Raw genomic sequence first — 20,267 nt, 5'->3', positions numbered from 1 at the left:
CTAATTTTTACATAATGGCAGACCCAAATAGATACCTGGAGTTTTATTGTTTTCTAAATAAGACTTTAAGAATGTTACTTAGAAAATATGTTTTAGAACTGGCTATCAGCAGTGAGCGTGGCGGTCCAGTTCCTCCCTACCCAGGTTCTTTTTTTGCAGACATTTCCCCACCCAGCGTTGGTCCCTGTGCAGAGCATCCCTTTGCCAGAGATCTGTAGGAATAGCCCATGGCAGGGACTTCCTTACCATGGCCAGAGGGATGATTCCAATCACGTCCTTCTGGCTCACATAGATCTTGGACACGCCCAGGTCAGACGTGATCTCTCCTGGGTATTCCACCTGCCATGTGACCAGCTGCGGCGTGTCACCGGGCTCTTCTACCTCTACGTCGATCTGCATGACCTCGTAGGAGGCGCCCCCCGCACTGCAGAGAAGGAAAAGAGAACAAGTGTGAGGCTGGCCAGGCTTGGCAGGTCATAGGCAGCAGTGGGTATTTCTCCATGTACCTCCCCATGCACACATCTGTGCTCACGTCGTCCCTGCAATCAGAGATGCAATCCCCCAGAGGACAAACCATCCTTCCCACACTCAGGTTGGGACACCACCACTGCAGGGTCCCACCTCCTGTAGGGGGTGCTCCGCTGCCCTCCAGCAGGTGTTGGTAGATAATTATGGGAAACAGCGCTTGCATTCCTCAAATAGGTCCTTCTCTGTTCTCCGTAAGGATTCTTTCCCCCAGTCTCATAAATTTCTATGCCACTTATATCAGATTTTCCAATGCTACAGCCAGTTCAAGTTGGGTGCACAGAATTTTAAGGACATGAGAGGGTGAAGCAGCTCTGTTGTCTGGCAGAGCTAAAATAGGATGGTGGAGAAACAGGGACGAGGTGTGAAGCAGGCCTCAGGGCCAAGGGATCCCTGCCGACAAACAGAGGCGTGGCCACATGTTACTTGGAGAAAGGAGTAATTGTGACAAATCCTAGTTGTGGATGCCCCATGTTCCTATAGGCATGCATCTGGAAACAAATTCCACTCCGGTTCTCAGAATTATTTCCCCAGCTATTTAAGTTAGTTCAGTTAGCTGGCTGCCTCTTCCTAGCCAGTTTTCAGATAATATTTGCTCCTCTATGTGACAGGCAGAAAAGCCAGGTTTGGTGCTGTCACTTCCTGAGGGGCAGATGAAGACTGTGCAGGTGAGAATTAACACAGGAGCCTGCGGAGAGAGCGCAAGTGACCCAAGCAACGTCCACATGTTCCTACCTAAGTGTTTCTAAAGAGTCCAATTTTACATCTATGTAAAACCCGATATAAGTAGTAAAATTATCACTGGACTCTGGTGGTTAGGAGGATGTGTCCTTCTATATGCAGCAAAGCTATTGAAACATTTTTTTATCCCACCATCAAACCTATGCAAATTTCTCAGTAAGCAGGCTCAGAGATAAATGATAGGGCTGTTTCCAGGAGCTTTCTTCTTCTTTTCCTTCCTTCCTTTATTTATTTGGGCTAAGGCTAGAGTGCCATGATGACATTACAGCTCACAACAACCTCAAACTTGTGGGCTCAAGCCACCCTCTTGCCTGAGCCTCTAGAGCAGCTGGGACGACAGGCACCTGCCACCCTGCCCAGATAATTTTGTTATTTTTAGTAGAGACAAGTCTTGCTCTTGCTCAGGCTAGTCTTAAACTCCTGAACGTAAGCAGTCCTCCTGCCTCAGCCTCCCAGAGTGCTAGGGTTATAGGTGTGAGCCACCAGGCCCAGCCAGCAAGTTTTCTTCTTAATGTGAGGGATGAGATGGAACGCTGGCATAGGACCCCCATGAAAGGAGGGAGGAAGGAGGAAGAATAGAAAGGGGAGGATGAAAATAGGAGGATGAAAGAGAGGAAGGTGAGCAGAGGAAGGAGATGAGAAGAACTGTTGGAAGGAAGGACCCAGCTACAGACATCAGCCTCTGCTGGACCATTCTTCTCTGGCACGGCTGCGAGCGATCCATGAGAGAAAGGTGAAACCCAGCTTTTGAACCCTTCAAAACTCCCTCTCTTGGCTCTCAAAAGAAAGACATTTATCTCTTTGAGCTGCAGCAGGTGTGACAGGAATTGGAAGCAAATCATCTTGGCTGCTGTGGATTTTTTTCCCTCCCCGACATTTCTTTCCAAAGCCACACATAGTTGTCTTTCTGCAGACCCTCACGGGCATCATTCCCCACAACCAGAGGAAACCCGAGACTAAGAGCTAGCGCACGCCTTTGTTTTCATATTCAGAATTTATGAGAATTTTGGCATGACTTTCCCCTGGGTAAAATGGGATAATTTGTCTTTTGGCTGTGCTGGGCTTCACCTGCTATTTTTAGTCACAGGGAAAGGGAGATTTACAGAACAGAGTTGGGCCCAGTTGAGTGTGAGGCCATGGAAACATCCACATGGCACGGACTTCTCATACACAGTCAGTGACTCTGCTCTATCCACCCTATCTCAAGGTCTGCTCCTATTTCCTCTACTGTGTAGGCACCCTGGCCTCAAATAAAACTGAGAAATCTTCCTTCCATTGGAATATTGGGCTTCTCTTACCACCCAGCCCCATTTTTCAGAATTTGCTTTACCAGAAATATAAATCTCCCCATTTATTGAAGTTCCTCCCATTCCACAAGATCCATTTATAACACTACCAACAATAAGTTAATAAGTGACCTATTTACTTTTTGTAATTTTCCTTTTTCTGTAAACTTATGTAGTAATCTATACCATTTCCCTTTTGTCCCTACTTTCTTTCCTGGCAGAAATGGGACAGTAGTGCAGTCCCTTTTGACCTGACTGTCCCCTCTATGAAGTGGGGATGGAAACACCCTTAAGTTGGGCATTCATAACCTGAGGACGACAGCAGCCTTCAGGAAGACTTTGCATCTTGACCTCATGTGAACGATGTTGTGTGTATTTTCTCCAGAGATTCCTTGGCTTGCACAGACTTCCTAATATTCTCAGGCAGTCAGGGTGAGAGCTGAGTTCCTGACAATTTCTTCTGTACATTCTGCACGGGGTGATCTGGCTTTGAAATATCTCATCTCGTGATCTTGGTGAGTAAAGTTTGAATGTTTGTACCGTTTTGTAAATATTGAATACTTGAGAGCTTCCAGAACTTTTGCCTGTTGACAATGTTGATGACTTCCTCATGTTTAATGACAAAGACAGTGGCTTTTTGGTTTGATTGTCAGAGTGCGCATGTCCTGAGAAGACTGGCCATGTTCATCTTGTTCTTTTTGTGTTTATGATGGAGTGCAACTTCTGATACTCATCCAGGGGGAACCTGATGAATAGCGCCCTTCTGATGAATGACGGGAGTTATACTCCATCACAGGAGAGCAATGCAGTAGGTTAAAGAGGAGTTTATGTCGGGATAAGCAGTGATTTTCCACCTTGGTCACACGTCAGAATTTGCCTGGAGGAACTTTACAAATAAACAATCGACCAGGAAGTTTTTTGAGTGGGACAGGCATTGGTCTCTTTTTCTTCCTTCCCCCCTTCCTTCTATTTTTCCATCTCTCTTTTTTAACCGGGAGATGCTAACATGCAAACAGGATTGAAAACAACTAAGTTAGAGGTTTATAAAAGTTTAATTGTGTGGATACCTGTGCTCGTGGAAGTATTCTTTATATGATGATATTGGAAATAGAAAGTACTAAGTTGGTGGATTAGCATATGAAACAAGGAAAAGAACATTTTCAAATTGTAGCTGTCCCCAAGTAAGGAGGGGACAGAGTTCCAACCAAGGGGACATAGGGTCTGCATAGACTTGAAGTATTCAGACATCTGTTTTAGTGGCCCTAAACACAGCGCCACCTCACCAGCCTCCTACCTCCTTCTCCAGCAGTGAGTTAAAGAAGTCTGTGGAAACAGCCTAAATACCCACTAACCCAGGAATGGATTAACAAGCTGTGGTATATGTATACCAGGGAATACTATTCAGCCACTAAAAAAGATGGAGACTTTACATCTTTTGTATTAACCTGGATGGATGCGGAACACATTATTCTTAGTAAAGCATCACAAGAATGGAGAAACAAGAATCCTATGTACTCAATCTTGATATGAGGACAATTAAGGTCCTAGTACGCGTGGGTGGTGGGGGACGGGGAGAGCTGGGAAAGGGAAGAGGGGTGTGGGAACAAGGAGTGTGGCACACTTTTGGGGAGCAGGACACAATTATAAGAGGGTCCTTATCTAACAAAAGCAATCAATGTAACCTGGTTCTGGGTACCTTCAATGAATCCTCAACAATAAAAAAACTGAGAAGCACTTGATTTGTGAACCCCAAAGCATTGAGTTGGCAGCGTTGCACTTGAGTTCTGGCAGGATTTCCACAGAGGAAAGAGAGTGGTTGCCAAGGAAAAGACTGGGGTCAGATCAGACTTGTAAACTTGCAAGAATTCAAGGCATGGAACCTGCCCTTCGTTTTATTTTCTCCCACAGGTGTGGTTGCTACCAGCATGGGTAAGCCAACATCCCTGCCTTGTTTGCCATCCTATAGTATGAAAGACAACCAAAAGGGAAGCCAAATGGGGGACCCAGCCTCTCATGTACATCTCAAATACCTATGGTTGACCCCATCCGTGTGAATTTGGAGGTGTCCTTCCTCAGTCTAGTCGCTTGTACAGAGAAATGAATAATACCTCCTGGGTTTGGATAGCTCTTCTTATTTCTCAATAGCTTGCACTCATATGAACTCCTTTGTGCATTGGATTCAAAATCTAGACTCTTCCACTAGAAAGGGCTTCATTTGAACAGATAAAGTCAACACAACATTGCTGACCATCAGTGACAGCCTGACATGTCCTTTCAGAAGACATGGCACTAATCAGCTCAGGCTCAGACAATGCCCACATCCTCCAGGGCCAAAACTCAGAAATCCAAGAATAAAAACCAGACTCAAGGCTTTGTGGGACCTACGCAGATCTCAAGGCCAAGAAAGGACAATTTTTTTTTTTTCCAGAAGAATATGATGCATCTTATTTTAGGATTTTCTTGTATCTACTTCCAGAGTGATGCAACAACTAACCTTTATTGTGTATTTTTTTAATATGCCAAACACAATTTTAAGTTCTTTTTATGTCTTCATGTCATCATCACAGTTGAATAAGTTGATGATATTCATCCCTGTTTATTGAGAAGAAACCTGGTCTCTAAGAAGACAGACCTCTGCCCAGGGTCACCCTGCTAATAAGTGAAGCTGTCAGGAGATTCAGCGTAACATGCCCACTCCTAATTCTTGTGTTCACTGTCCTCACCTCTTTCATCAGTGCAGGGACAGGCCTGGCTCTGGGAACAAAGGCCAGTAAGGCAGCTTCTCGTGCCCTTCTGCAAACCCAGGTCAGCACATTCTACAGAGCTTACTTGAGATATGAATGCTGCAAATAAGTCCGTCAGAAGAAAGCTGGGATATTTTTGTAATAAGATACTTTGAAATTAGCTTTGTCTTTAGGGTCTTCTGCCAACTCTTCAGTTTCATGATGTGTCTATAAATCAAAGTAGAGATGTAGAGAAACTACACCATTAGATATGAAAGTTTACGGTGGGAGAGATCAAAATAGACATTGTAGACAGATAGATCAGCATAGACATTGACCAGTGAGCATGACCATGATTTAAAGTATTTGACATGTAAGTCAATGCAGCTTAAAGCTACCTGTGTTTTTCTTTTTTTTTTTCCCTCAGAATAAAAACCCAACATATTATGACAGGTCCTTAAAAAGCATGCCAACGATCGAACTTCCCTGCAACCACCCACATAGGCAATTGGCTGCCAGTGCCTGCATGAGTGTTTGGGGTAACGTGGAGGGGTGGGTGGGGGAAGCAGAGAGTGAAATTCCATTTCCAACTTAGGTTTTTCCAGATGGTACACTAAGGCATAAATGGGTAAAATTTCTGCAAACAAAAGTAAAGCCAGAGAGAGGGCTAACCTAGTATCTGAATGACCCTTTCCTTAGACAGTGGTCTCAATTGTCTTCTAAAGAATTCAGACCACTTTCAAAGGTCATCTGAACATTTATTTTTAAGTAGCAAATCATGGTGGATGACGCTGGCATTCCACCCAAATCCCCACACGTCCCTTGTATTGTTTCCATCTAGCTCAACCCTGGCTTCTGTGTTGCTTTTGGTTTTAACAAACTGTACCTGCAAACCTCCTCATGTGACTCTATTTGAGTTCCTGGAGCCACTTTGTCCACCAGTGCAAAGAGCTGAAAATGCTGGAGAATTTATGTCTGTGGGAATTTGCCCCCTAGATGGAGTCCATCAGAACTGGAGGATAGGAGCCCAGCTTCCCTGCCCCTAGTGGGGTCAAGGTCACTGGCACCACTCACACTTCAGTGTCCTCCATGGCACCTTCCCCCCCCGAATTCACCCATTGTACCTCCCCTGGGCTCTTACTGGTTCTCCAGGGAGCACGTTCTTCATAAATCAACTGCATACATCTTCATCCCAGAGTTGGCTTCTAGGGAAACTTACGGAATTTTTTAAAGAAGAAGGATACCAAAACTAATTAACAAATGAAATGTGAAGGACTCTGACAATGAAAGAGAAACTCAGACTGAGAGAACTGATAGGGATGTCACTATTCCAGGCACCAAGCAATGCTACCTCCACTTCAGAGGCATCCTGCAGGCCAAGCCACTAGTCACCTGCAACGGCATTTTGGAAACTTGCGTCAGGCATGGACAGGGGCCACCGAGGTCTCTGAAGCAAAAGAGCTACGGTCCTTCTCCCCCATGCCTTCCTTCACATCTCATTTCCAAGATTAAAATAAGGATATTACTCAAACAAATTGCCCCTTCTTAGATATTATCACAGTATTACGATTTTCCATTACTGACATCTTTTTTTCTGACTTTTTCATTAGCATTTTCAGTATAAAAAAACCTTTCATTATAAACTAAAATATGCATGATCCCTTGAATATATGTACTGTGTAATGAGGATTTTGTCACCATAAATTGGTCTTCTCATGCTGTCTATCTCTACCTTATGAGACCCCAAGGCTTGGTGACCAGAGTCATTCTGGAAAAGAGAAAAATGGAAAGGTGGCGGCCCAAGCTGGTCACGCTGCCATCCTCCCTTTTGTTCTTCTGCTTCCTTGTTTTGTATCCCAGTATCTTCCCCATTCATTCAATCATTCAAATGATATTTCTGGTTGTCTTATGTTTTGGTTGCTATTCTGAGCAATGGGGACACAAAAGTTAGGTAAAGAAAATTCTGCTCAAGTGGTGGCTGGGGCTGGCTCCTGAGAGCTCACTCTGCAGGTCTCTTTCAAGCCCCACACACAGCAGCCTCACTTAGCGAATTTGAACTTGGCCGGGGAGGCAGGGTATTTATACCATGAAAATTGGTAAATGGCCACAAACCAGGGCTGGTTCCCCCCAATTCCCAGAGAGTGCACTGCCAAAGACTGTTGATTTTTAGAGCACACAGTCTGTGGGAAAGACAGACATTAAATCAACAACTGTGTTAGCAAATATAAACTGGCACCTGCAAGAAAAGATGAGAAACTGAGTTCTGCAGTGAGAGAAGAGCCCGTTTCCGAGGACCTCAGGGAGGCCAAGGACCAATTCCCAGGGGGAGACACGGTTGGGAAATGATCTTGAGGAAGGATGAGTGGTAGGAAGGCAAAGAGGATCCCCAGCAGAAGGACCAGTGTACACACGGGCTCTGTCAGAGGACAAAGCAGAATGGGTGAGGAAAAGCCAAAAAGCCCCATGAGGCTGGATCAGCGAGAGGGCCGGGATTGGGGCATGAGATGATGAGTAGGGGAAGAACCAGCCAAGTCTTTTAAAACCACTCTGAGTGTGGGCGGCACCTGTGGCTCAAAGGAGTAGGGCGCCAGCCCCATATGCTGGAGGTGGCGGGTTCAAACCCAGCTCCATCCAGAAGACTGCAAAAAAATAAATAAAAACACTCTGAGCATCATCTTTGAACAGAGTCAGCAAACCGTGGGTGGTCAGTCAAATCTAGCTGTAGCTTGTTTATGCACCGCTCCTGAGCTAAAAACAGGTTTTATATTTTTAAATGTTAAAAAAAGAAGATTACATAGAACAGAAAGTATGGCTCACAAAAAGTCTTCCAGGAAAAGTTTGCCAATGTCTGGTCTTTATCATAAGAAAATGGGAAATCACTAAAACTTTAAAAATAAAATAACATTCATGTCAGTATGTAAATGCTTGGGTATATCTCCCCTAGAAGACATTACGAGGTGGTCAAATGCTTATTCTCACGGATACCGAGTGAGTCTAAATTGAAGACTTGACCTGAGACTATTCTGGGTAAGAAGAGCAAGAAAACAAAGGGCAGAAATAAGCAGAGGCACTGGAATGAGAACTGTGCTGGATCAGAGTTCACAGACCAGACTTTCAGGGGTCCTCAAACTGCGGCCTGCAGGCCACATGAGTCAGTGTGATTGCATTTATTCATAGTTTGTTTTTTAACTATAGCCCGGCCTTCCAACAGTCTGAGGGACCGTGAACAGGCCTCCTGTTTAAAAAGTTTGAGGACGCCTGAATGATAAAAAGTTCAAAATGATCTTAATTGAAATAAGGACCACAGGCAAGCCAAATTACGGATTGTGGCAGTAGGAGAAAAAGAAAAGATTAGTTATGAGTCCTAGAAAGACGTCACAGAACATTAGAAGGGACAACTGCTCAAGGGACAATTCTTCATTAAGCAGAGCCATCCGACAGGTCCCCCAGTCAGACCCCCCACCCCTTGTGAGGGCCAGTGGCAAAATTTAAGAACAGCTAAGGATACACCCAACAATCTCCAAAGAGAAGCTTGGCCCATGTCATGTCTGAGATCCTTGGGTCAAGTTATCTGTCCTTAGGGAGTCCTTCTCTGGAAGGGGTGGTGTTTCTATCTGCACTGGTCATTGCATTTTATTTAATTTTTTTCTAGAAGAAAACTCTACTTTTCCACACTGAGATCTTTTATGTAAAACCCAAGAGTAGGCTCAGTGAGGATGTAGCAGATGGGCACATTCTCAGTGGGGAGAGGGCAGCAGGTGGTGACTGCTCACTTCTCGCAGTGGGCAGGTGGAACAGGATCCACCTGAAACTTGTACCCACTCTCACCTTCCATCTGACTGCCTGGCTGAGGTCTCTGGGGGACACTGGTGGAAACACCAAAAGGAGGGCACTCCATCCAGTCAGTGTACATTGAGGTGGGGGCCACGGAGGGCTGCCAGATGTCAATCCAAAAATTGATGAGGTCTCCCCGGAAACATTGCTGCCACCTTCTTGGCCAAGCAGTTACTAATCCTGCACAGGGGTGGCCCCTGCTGTTTAGTTCTGGTTTTTTCCTTGCTCATCTTGATGACAAAGGTGGCTTGTAGAGCCTGTGTCTTTGCACATAGCTCCTCCTTGCACAGGGTCACTGCCAGGGTCTGGCACAGGGATTTGGTCTGCAAAGGTGCAATCAGCCTGAGAATGGGAGAGCCCTCACCCAGAAACATAAGTGCAGTTTCCTGTGCATCCCAGAGGTATACCAGGAAATCCCCTGCCCCAGAAAAGTAGCCCTAGAGTCCCCTATATCCCCTAAAGCCATTGAGTGGCTTTAGGCAAAGGGTTTCATGGCTTGAAAGCATCACTGTGGTTGGGGTGTTGAGAATGCATCAGACACAAATCACAAAACGTGTGTGTGGACCAGGGAGGAAATTCAAGTGAAATAAGGCCACAGGAGGGGCACAGGTGAGCTCGTAAGGACAGCAGGGACCTGGGCAGGACTGAAGTTCATGGTTTATGGATAGGAGGTTTTGTTTGGGTTCTCTTAAGTGCTTGTGGAGAGGATCACTGTCACCCTGTCTGGTGTCTATCTCCACTGGCCACAGGCCACTGTTCACTTCAGAGTTGCAAGGAGATAGACAGAACAGATGCATTCACCGTGCCTGCCCTGGGAATCACAATGCCGGTAAAGCACAGCTTCCCCTGCAGAAGAAAGGGAAAATGGAAACACTGGAAGCCGGGAAGATACCTGAGTAATTACAAGGGTTTCCTGCATCTGAATAGGAGCTCTGTAACACACCGCTGACATACAAGTTGGACCCATGGAATGATCTCTTCCCATTTAGCAGAGGCATCATAACTGTCACTGACACTGGTTGATGGCTGTCAGAATTCAGGATTCAATCACATGTAAATACCACACAAATCTAGTGCACAGGGATATTTCAAATCTCTTAAAAGATGTCATCTATGATGAAAACAGGGGTTGAGATCTTGGAGAAAAATGCTTATGTTACTTTATTCATATATGACGTGATTGACAAACAAGGATACGGTGGAATTAAACATCTCAGGGGTCAATAAAGAGAAAATCAACAAGGATGATGACAAGTTGGGCACTTCAAAAGCCTGTGCTGTGACTGACACAAGCATAAGATAAGCCCTTTAGAAAACTTAATGAAGACACACACAACTTTTTCTAAATTGATCAAAACCACGTGTTTTTTCCTGACAGATTACCTTTTCCACCCAATCAATGCTACCATAGTTTCAGTCTTTAAGAATAAACCCACAGTTCTAATTATAACTCTTGTTTATTTGAGATGAAATAACCTTATCTTTTCAGTTTGAAGCTTCACTTACAAAAAAAAGAAAAATCAGTTCCCAGTCAGACCTCATTTATTCCTGTTTTTATTATGACCTTTCAATCTCTATTTTACATAGGCTGACTTTAAAGATCTTTTCCAGGGTACCTGTTATCTTCCGTTCAAGATGGTTTTCCACATTCCAAAGTAAAATAAGGGAGGGACTACAGTGGGAGGGCAGAGAACCAGAAGCCGCAAACGAAAGGCAAAATTCTATTTATAAGTGAAATGTCCTTGAAATCCTCCCAGAGCTGCCCCTACCCACCCACCCTCAATCTGAAAGCGTTTTCCGCACGTGAGTTAGAATCTCTGCTACAGACGAATATAAAAAGAAAATAAAGCTAACTCTTTCATCTCCACATCATGACATTTAAAAAAAATAAAACATATTCACTTGGAGATGAAGAGATGTTTTATTTTTATATATTTCTTTTTGTTGGAAGATTTTTTTCCTATAAAAAAATCCAATTTGTACGCCACAGACACATTAGCATTCTTGCCAGGGCTGCAGACGGCTCAAGAGCGCATCTTGTCTGCATAAACAGGTATCTGGGTTGCCTGAAACTCTTTCTGCTCAGCATCTGTGATGAAGCCCTAGATGAGACTTAGGCAGAAAAAAACAAAATCAGAATAAGGTGGAACTGGCAAGGAAGGTAAGCAAAACAATTATACACAATTAGTTCCTGAACAGCTAAATCTCTTTCCTTTAGGGCTAGAAGAGGGTCTATCTTTCAAGCACCAGGTCTGCGTGCAGACTCCTTTGACCTTCTCACTGGAACGGACAATTGTACTTGGCACTACATTTCCCCCGACGCCTTGTTCTCAAGGATTCTTAATTAGCAATGTTTCATCTGCTGCATCTGGTAACTCAGGGCTGCCTTTTATACTTTTCCCTCTATTTTTATTTATTTAAGAGAAAAACCACTAGGAGGGATTTCTCTATACTCCAACTCAACAGGGTATGTTATCAGGGGAAAGGAAGACCCCTTTGAATGGGAGTCTCAAGTCTTAGGAGAAGTAACATCTTTGCTCACAGGTGATGCCAACCAGACTGTCTCCAGCAAGGATGCAAGGCTGTGTCCCCAAATGTTTATACCTGACAGCTAAATTGCAAATGGAATCCAAAGCACATAAAATCCAACACCATCAGCTCAGTACTGAAATAAATGATGAGCAAAGACTATGTTTATCTAGCCACATCTCTTGAAGCATGCAGTTGAATTGCTGGAGTACAAAGAAAAGCTCTGCTTTCACTGGAAAATGCAAACAGGATTGTTAATTGATAGTGCTGATCATTGCTACACCTACCACCAATGGTTTTCTCAATTTTCATCTGATGTGAGGAATCCAAATGTTCAGAGGCTTGGAATTTTATTCTTTTGTAATTACAAAAATTCAAATACTTCGTCTGGTTTATTCTTCATCTGAGAGAGATGATTCTGTCTCTACAGGCTTAGCTGTTCAAGTCCCAAGTGAAAAAAGTTATGCCATATCAACGATCAATACATAATTGTGTTCCAGCCTTCAAGTGCTCAAGGTCTGAGGTTGAAGAATTAATTTGATGGTTGCGGTTAATAGATTGTCAATTAATTTCTTGGTATAAATGTCAATACATTCAGTTAAGCCTTGTGATTTAAATATAATTAAAGATAAACTTCAAGTCAATGTTGCCTTTTTGGTGTTGAGTATGATCTGTGATTTACTAAAATCTCACAAATCCGCAGGGAAAAATAATTTGGTCGGCAAGTTTGCTTTTCTCCCACAGCCAGTTAGTATGTTTGTTATCAGTTCTGTGTGAGAGAAATAGAACTGAGTGTGTCTTCCTTTTTCTCAGGCTTCAAACACCCTTCTCTTAACCTTTTATGTCACTCACCAAGTGTTTTTGCAGCGTGGAGACTCATTTGTTTATCATGACACTCCCTAGCTAGCAGTAAAAGCAGCGGTTGAGAGAACAGACTTAGGAGTGAATTACATGAAGGGGGACTCTAGATGTGGTACTAGTTATGTTAGATAGTACTTAACTCTTTAAGCCTCATGTTTTTAAACTACAAAATGATCAACAATTATAATTATCTCTTTGAGTGATGACCTGGCCTCTGGACATGGTGTGTAGACAGAGCACTGAACAACTCTAGGTGGCATCATTCACGCCATGAATGTGGTGCATTTTAAATTGTGCAGTGTACAACCTGCACAACTGCATGAAGCAGTCCTAACACTGGCAGTGACAATCACATGAGATCATTTATGCAAAGTATTTAGCATGATGTCTGTGCAAAGCTCGCAGAGGGATTTAGTGAGATGTGCAATGAAAGCGTGCAGTTATTATTCAGCATCAAACCTGAAATAAGTGTTGTTTAGTGCTTATGGGGGGCTAGGCGATGTTAATTGCTATTTCCAGTAAAGTTAGTGATTTTATTTCACTTGGTTAAGCATTGGACCCTGACCTCTTACTTCACCATGAGGCCACATACAGGAATTGAAGGAGTAGACATCTTAAGCCTCCAAGAAGATCTATCATTCCGTGCACAGTTACTGGAGGTGTTGTTCCAGGTGCTGGAATGACCACAACCGATAGTGTCTCTGCTGCCATGGAGACCACACTCCAGTGGATGTGAGATCTCAGTGGGTGTACACAGAAGATCAAAACTCAGCCTCACCTGGGCTGGAGACAGCAGCTAATGACTGTCCAAATACTTTTCACATTCAGGTGTCATGTCAAATGAAATTTAAGAAAACTACTGGTCAATTTAGTCACGATCATCACTATCATAAAGAATCCTGTTTGCATTTTCCGATGAAGGCAGAGCACTTCTTTGTACTGCAGAGATTCAAGTGCATGCTTAAAGAAATAGTCTTTCCCATCATTTATTTCAGTACTGAGCTGGTGGTTAGATTTTAGGTGCTTTGGATTCCAATTGCAATTTAGCTGTCAGGTGTAGGTGTTTGGGGATACAGCCTCGAGTGCTTGCTGGAGACAGTCCAGTCCACGACTTGTGCAAGCTAAGACATTGCTTTCCCTGAGGCTAGGCGTCCCGAATCCTAGTCAAGAGGTAATTTGCCGTAAGAGACTTGATTATTTCTACACAAAGCTGAGCCTTTGAATAAAGTAATAATTAATACTTGTCTTAGGAGAGTTCCTTGAAAGCAGGACACTGGGGTAGGATTTTGTGGGTAAGATGTTTAATAAGGACAGTCACGTGTCAAAGGAAGAAAGAAGCAGCAGGACGGAGCAGGAAGAGAAGTGAAACCTAGAGATGAGCTCAGCACGGCCCCTGCAAACCTGTGGGAGCCCTGCAGGGGGCCTCACCAGGGGCTGAGAGGGACAGGCTGTATGCCCCACCCCCATCTGCCAGTCCTTGGGTGTGTGCTTCCTGGGGAAGGGCGTGACCTTGGACAAGGCAGTTCCCAGGACCACAGGCAGACTTTGGTCTGCATTGAGCTGAATGGAGGTTGCCTGCTGAGTCCATATCCCTCAGTGGGCAGCATGTCCTTTCTCAACAGGGAGTCTGGGCCCGTCTCTGCCCATCCCAGGCCTTTCCAGCACTAGAACAGAGGACAGTCCCTTGCAGTGAAGCTTCCTAAACTTTAGTCACATTAGGCTCAACATACTTATTATACAGTAGAACCTCCATAGCTGACCACTGCCTAAAATTGACCTAATTTTCACAGCCAAGACATGTACCACGTGTATGTGTCAGTACAGTGGGCCTAGTTCTTTTGTTGAGCACCTCCATATGTTGACTAGTCTGTTCAAGTCCCTTGGGTGGTCAACTTAACAGAGGTTTTACTGTACTTTTAAATAATACAAATGAAAATAATATTTTTTTACATAAAAATACTTATCCAAGTATTATCACGTATCATCATGCATATTTTGTTTTAGGGAACACAGTCTTAGGAAAAGAGCCCTGCAGCCCCAGGACAAAGCATGTCTGTGAGGCTCCTGTTACAAGATGCAACTCTACAGGACTCTTCTGTTGTGAAAGGAGACACAAATCTGGCGCAGCTGCAAGTGTGAGGCCAGGAGGGGGTCCACAGGAGGGGCTGTGAATTGTCATGCACAGAGCTAATGATGTAGTTTCTGGGCAAGTCACACACATGCAGAGATGGGACAGAGGCTTTATTGTGGAGTTGGCACTGTGCCAAGATGGAATGTCTGCCCACCTCATACAGGGCTGGGATCCCAGAGGAGACCCTTCATGGGTTTTCAGCCTTAGAGACGAGGAAAGGACCACGCCACACCACATTGACAGCTGCTGTAAATCAGCTGTGTGCAGAAGCTATCTGAGGGCATGGTGTCCTATTTTACAGATGTGATTAACAGAGAACCTGCACAAGATGGCCTTCAGCTGAAGGATAAAAACGGTACAAGGGAAGCCTCAGTACAGTTTTCCCTTGGATTTCTAGAGTGCAGAATAAAATGCCCACTGTTTGTGGGATTTATTTACTTATTTATTCACATACATCTGTCTATCTACACTTTCATGTGGCTCATATTCCTACCAAAGAAATAAAAGGCTCTGACTCTAGGTCATGTGTATATTTCTGGCCAATGAGCTGTAAGCAGAAGTCCATTTTACAAAATTACGAGAATTTCCACATGATTAACATTAATTGGAGGGCATATGCCTTTTGCTCTCCCTTCCTCTTCTTTCCCACCTGGAATATTGATGTGATGGCTGGAGGTACAGCTACTACCTTGTGATAATGAGGAGCACAGCCAGGAGGTGGAGGTGGAAACTCTACTGCACCATTAAGCCATTATACTAGCTGTGGGGTACCTACCTACCTCTCCTTGTTGTTTGAGACACACAAACTCCAACCTTTTTAAGACTGTTACATGTGGGCTTTTATTCCATGAAGCTGAGTGCCAGCCTATGAATACAGAGGGCACATTCCCTCTGTGTGTGTGTGTATTACAGAATATCTACATTTGTGTATAAGGGTATATCATGGTGTCTAAGGGTATATGTAGACCTGCTGGACTACAGAAAACGACACCAATGCCAGCATAATGATATTTGTCTTCCTGGATAGTATGTGACAAATGGAGAGCTCACAGCCCACCTCCCTAATCAAAAAATTTCACTTGATACAAATTATCTGTTCCTCATGCTGTTTTTTAATAATTAATTCATGTAGCAGCCCTGCTGTGTTAGCAGTATGACATTTGATATCATTTGTCAGGCGAATTAGGTAGGAAGCTGATGACACTCATCTCATGGGACACTGCATTAATCTTTGGCTAGAATGCTTGTGAATATAATCACAAGAATCTACCCGCAAGTCTAAGATGCTCACAGGCAGCTGGGTCCAACCAGGAGGAGCTGGCTGCCTATCTGTTATTTTTCAAATGTCCCACCTTGCTATGAGAGGCTGCTTGGGGTGCATCTGAATAGTCAGGGGCTCATCAGTCTGCCAAGATGGCTATATGATGCAAGTGACAGGAGACATGACAACTGAATTTTCCAGCAGTGAAGACAACAGCTGAAGGTGTAAACTGTCATTGGAAGCTACAAACAGAAAGGGAGGGGAGAGCGTTCTCTTAAAAAGAGATGAAAGCCAGGTGAGATCAGGCAATTTCAGTGTGCTTGTAAGCTCTATGGCTTGGGATGCATATAGGGGTGTAAGGAAAAGGAAAGGATCTCCATATTCAAATGCTGCAAAGGCCAGCAGGTCCTGCACTCAGGAGCACAGCTGGCCACAGGGCAGCCGGGGTGGACGGTCCGGTCCCTCCAGCCATCACATTAGGGACTGCCCTGACTCATGGGATACCCCCACCCAGATCTTGCCCATTGTGCTAGGAAAGAATACAGGACCAGTACCAAAACATCTTCTGATTTTTTTACCAAAAGAATTTTTGTTTATAGATGACACAATTTTATATACATTTCATTAGCAATTGTACACTGTAAATGAGCAGAATATAAAACTAACATGAAGATACCAGTTGGTTTCCACTCACTAACAACAAACTATCTGATAAAAAAGCAATCTCATTTACAATAGCACCAAAATAATAAATTTCTTAGCCATAAATATAACAAAAAAAGTGAAAATATCTTTAACCTAAAAAATACTAGATTTTTAAAAAACCTTTCAGATTACTATGGGGGTACATATGATTTGGTTACATAGTTTGCTTCATAGTTAAAGTCCAAGCTGTTGTGTCTTTCACCCAGGAATTGTGAAATATACCAGTACAAGGGGAACTTACCCATGCCTGACCTGCAATTTGAACTTCACTGCATTTTTCTCACGTGTGAGCATTAAGGTGCTAATCAGCTAGCTCCAGTTTGGTCCAGTTTGGTACACAGTACATGTGATGTTTGTTTTTCCATACTTGCAATACTTCACTTAGGAGAATGGTCTCCAGCAGTTCCATCCAGGTTATTGGAAAAGGTTATGGAATAATATTATTCCATAACCTGGAATAATAATTCCAGGTTATGGAATAATATTCTATAGCACACAGATAATGTGATTTATTATTCATTCATGTAATTAAAGGGTACTTAGGCTGTTTCCTCAACTTTGAGATTGTGAATTGTGCTGCTATAAACATTTGAATGTAGGTGTCTTTATGATAAAATGTTTTTTTTTCCCTTGGGTAAATACCCAGTGTTGGGATTGCAACCTGGAGAAGGTCATACATCCATTTTTAGAAAATTGAAAGCCCTGATTTTTAAACATTGTCAGTTCATTCACATTTTTTGCAAAATAACACACAGTTCAAACAAATATGTCTTCACACCAGATTTGGCACAAAGTGTTCTTGTTGGCAATGTTTTCAAAGAAACTTAGCAACTCAGCATTTCATCCTTTGTTGCCCTGGCACTACTATAATTAAAAGTTTCTGGAGAATCTGATTAGCTTTACAAATTCATGGTTTGTGGCAGGGGCTATACTTCTGTGGTACTTTTATTTGAATAAACAAATTGCTCCTTCGCTCTATGGCAGCAGGTCAGGCCTGGTGCGAATAAGGGTGAGGCTGGGTTTCAGCATCCCTTGTGCAAAGAACAACTTGATAATCAGCCTTGCCCGGGAGGGGCCTCTGACAGGTTCCAGTCTTAGTATTCGACATGTATTTTCTCCCCTCCGATTATCTGAGTTCATTTTTCTTCATAAGTGAGCGGTGTAGTCACAATAGCCAGAATATGGACTCAACCTCAGTGTCCATCAGTGAATGAATGGATAAAGAAAATGTGGTGGCCACAAAAAGAATAAAATTCCGTTCTTTGCAGCCACATGAATGGACCTTTCATGAATTTGGGGGGCACAATTCCACCCAAAGCAGATTCCTTGGGCTAGGAGTAGAAGGAGATTCAGAGGCAAATTCAGGAGAGACTCAGGGGTCTCAGAGTGGGAAGTCAGAAGACACAGCTGGCTGGAATAGGAGGGCCATTTCACAGACACTCAGTCTTGTTTTGAGAAAGACAAGGGACTGACCGAGGGCTGGGTGAGGCATTTTCTAGCAGCTGCCACTGAGTATTTCCTTTCAGTAGCTCAAAGGTGGCCAGCAAGGACACTAATGTTTGCCCCAAGAGCACTTACTCAATGCAAATAGCCTGCTGACCCAACAATATGCCAGGAAGCCTCCAAGAAAGGGGATGGAGGCAGGTCCGGGGCAGCAGAAGGTCTAAAAGCAGAGCTTGAGGGGATCCTAAGGACACTCCTTGGAGAACTGCTCACCTCAAAACAGGGACAATAGCAACATATTCCCCAGCAACTGGACATCAGAACACCTCCACCTGAGGCCCGACCTATTCTGAGCACTGGGGTTAATCATGTCCCTAGGTGGCACACCAAGGGAAGTTTCAGAGTGGCATAAATCTCAGTCAAATGGTCTGGCCCAGGGTGCTGGGCTGCAGTACAGCCACTTTGATCTCTCACAGTTTTTGCCACGATGCAGACAACAGGGATGTGCCATGTTATGTACAGGAGATGATACATCAACCTCAAATGTATTCTGCTCAACCTCACAATAATTCAATAAATTATTCAGTACAGCAGTTGGTAAACACAGAGCGATTTATAAACAGCCCGATCATGCAACATTATGGTTCAGGCTAAGCATCTGTGGTTGTATCTACACTGCAGATAAAATTGGTGTTATTTTAGAACATGAGTTTATGATGTTGGAATCACCTGTATTATCAGGTAATACTGATACCAGGATCCCATGCTCCACAGAGTCTGATTTAATTTGGAGCATGCTTTAGATATGCCTTGGTGTTTTAATCCCAGACGTGTTGATCCTATTGCTCTGGGATGTTCTTGGCCCTTGGGGTTCTAAAAGCATCCTAATGATGGCCACGTGAAATTACTGCTTTAAACTGGGGTTCTTAGCCCACTCGGCATATTAGAATCATCTGGGAGTTTTACAGAGTGATGCCTAAGCCCCAGCCCCAGAAATTCCAATTTTAAATGAATCTGGAGCTTCTCAGGGGATCCTTCAAGCATCTAGAGTTGGAAACAAGTAGCACAAACATTTTGGGGGGGGGAACAGTGATGCATAGTTGACAGTAGGGTTAAGATGTGAGATAAACAGGAGATAAACATCGGCATCAGGACTCTGGTTCCTGGAGAAACTTTTCAGGGGAACTACATCAACACTATTTTGAGTAAGGTGACCAGGGAAGGTCCTGTGGGCAGAATTGTGCCCTTCACCCCATGCAAATTTATACAGTAAAGTCCTAACACCCAGCATCTCACAATGTGATTATTTGGAGACAAGGCTTTTAAAGACATAATTAGGGATCAATGAAGTCATTAGGGTAGGTTTTTTTTTTTTAATTTAAGTAAATTAAACTGGAGACATGTCCCAAAAAATCTCTAAGCAGACAAAAAGGAGTTAGACTCCATAAGTTACCTTGACCTTGTGTTATTTGCAAATGTAAGTGAAACTTCACTTGAGCTATTTCTCATAAATCTATACCTTAAACAAAAATGGAACTTAAGCAGCCAGCAGACATATAATTGTGTAACTGAGGATTTCCAATGGAAGACAACAATAAGCAACTGTGTAACTGCATCCAATGATACAGTTCCTTTGCTTGACTTGTGTGTCCATCCTATAAGCCTTCTCCACACAATCCCGCAGTGTAGCTCCCAAACCATTTCTGGTTCGAAGCTGCCCAATTCATGAATTCCTACTTCTTCAAACTCTTTAAACATGTCCTTGTGTCTTAGTTTACTTTTGTAACAGGTCCTAATCCAACATGGCTGGTGATCACATAAGAAAAGGAGATTAGGATATAGACAGACACAGAAGAAAGACCACGTGAGGACACAGGAACAGGAGACCATCTGGCCATCTGCAAGCCACGGAGAGAGGCCTGCTGACACGTGGTTCTCAGTCTTCCAGCCTCCAGAACCATGAGAAAATAAATCTCTGTTGCTTAAGCACCCCCACCAGTCTGTGGTGCTTTGTTTTGGCAGCCCCAGGAAAATAATAATAGGCTTCTCTGGGGATTGGATATTTCAAAGGTGTCATTATTCAAGACAGGATGTGAGCCAAGGGGACATCTGAGGGAACAGCATATGCATTAAGCTCTCAACCTGCATTGAGAAATGTAACGGGAAAAGGCAGAATAAAATTAACCATTCTTTTTAACTGTTGGGATATTGTCAAGGGTACACTCTAC

At 43.6% G+C, this 20,267-nt stretch overlaps 1 protein-coding gene across 3 annotated transcripts in view; it reads right to left on the bottom strand.

Moving 5' to 3' along the window:
• Positions 1–20,267, bottom strand: part of TMEM132D (transmembrane protein 132D) — a 742,271-nt gene that overhangs the window by 268,923 nt on the left and 453,081 nt on the right. For all 3 annotated transcript variants that reach the window (XM_053589948.1, XM_053589947.1, XM_053589949.1), the window contains exon 4: positions 247–424. In XM_053589948.1, the coding sequence (XP_053445923.1) occupies positions 247–424 (178 nt within the window). The remainder of the gene's footprint in view (positions 1–246; positions 425–20,267) is intronic.

This window comes from Nycticebus coucang, chromosome 4 (assembly GCF_027406575.1).
Source record: "Nycticebus coucang isolate mNycCou1 chromosome 4, mNycCou1.pri, whole genome shotgun sequence".
In the NCBI taxonomy this organism is placed as follows: Eukaryota; Metazoa; Chordata; class Mammalia; order Primates; family Lorisidae; genus Nycticebus; species Nycticebus coucang.
Note: the sequence above shows the minus strand (reverse complement) of the source record. Positions and strands in the feature narration are given on the sequence as shown.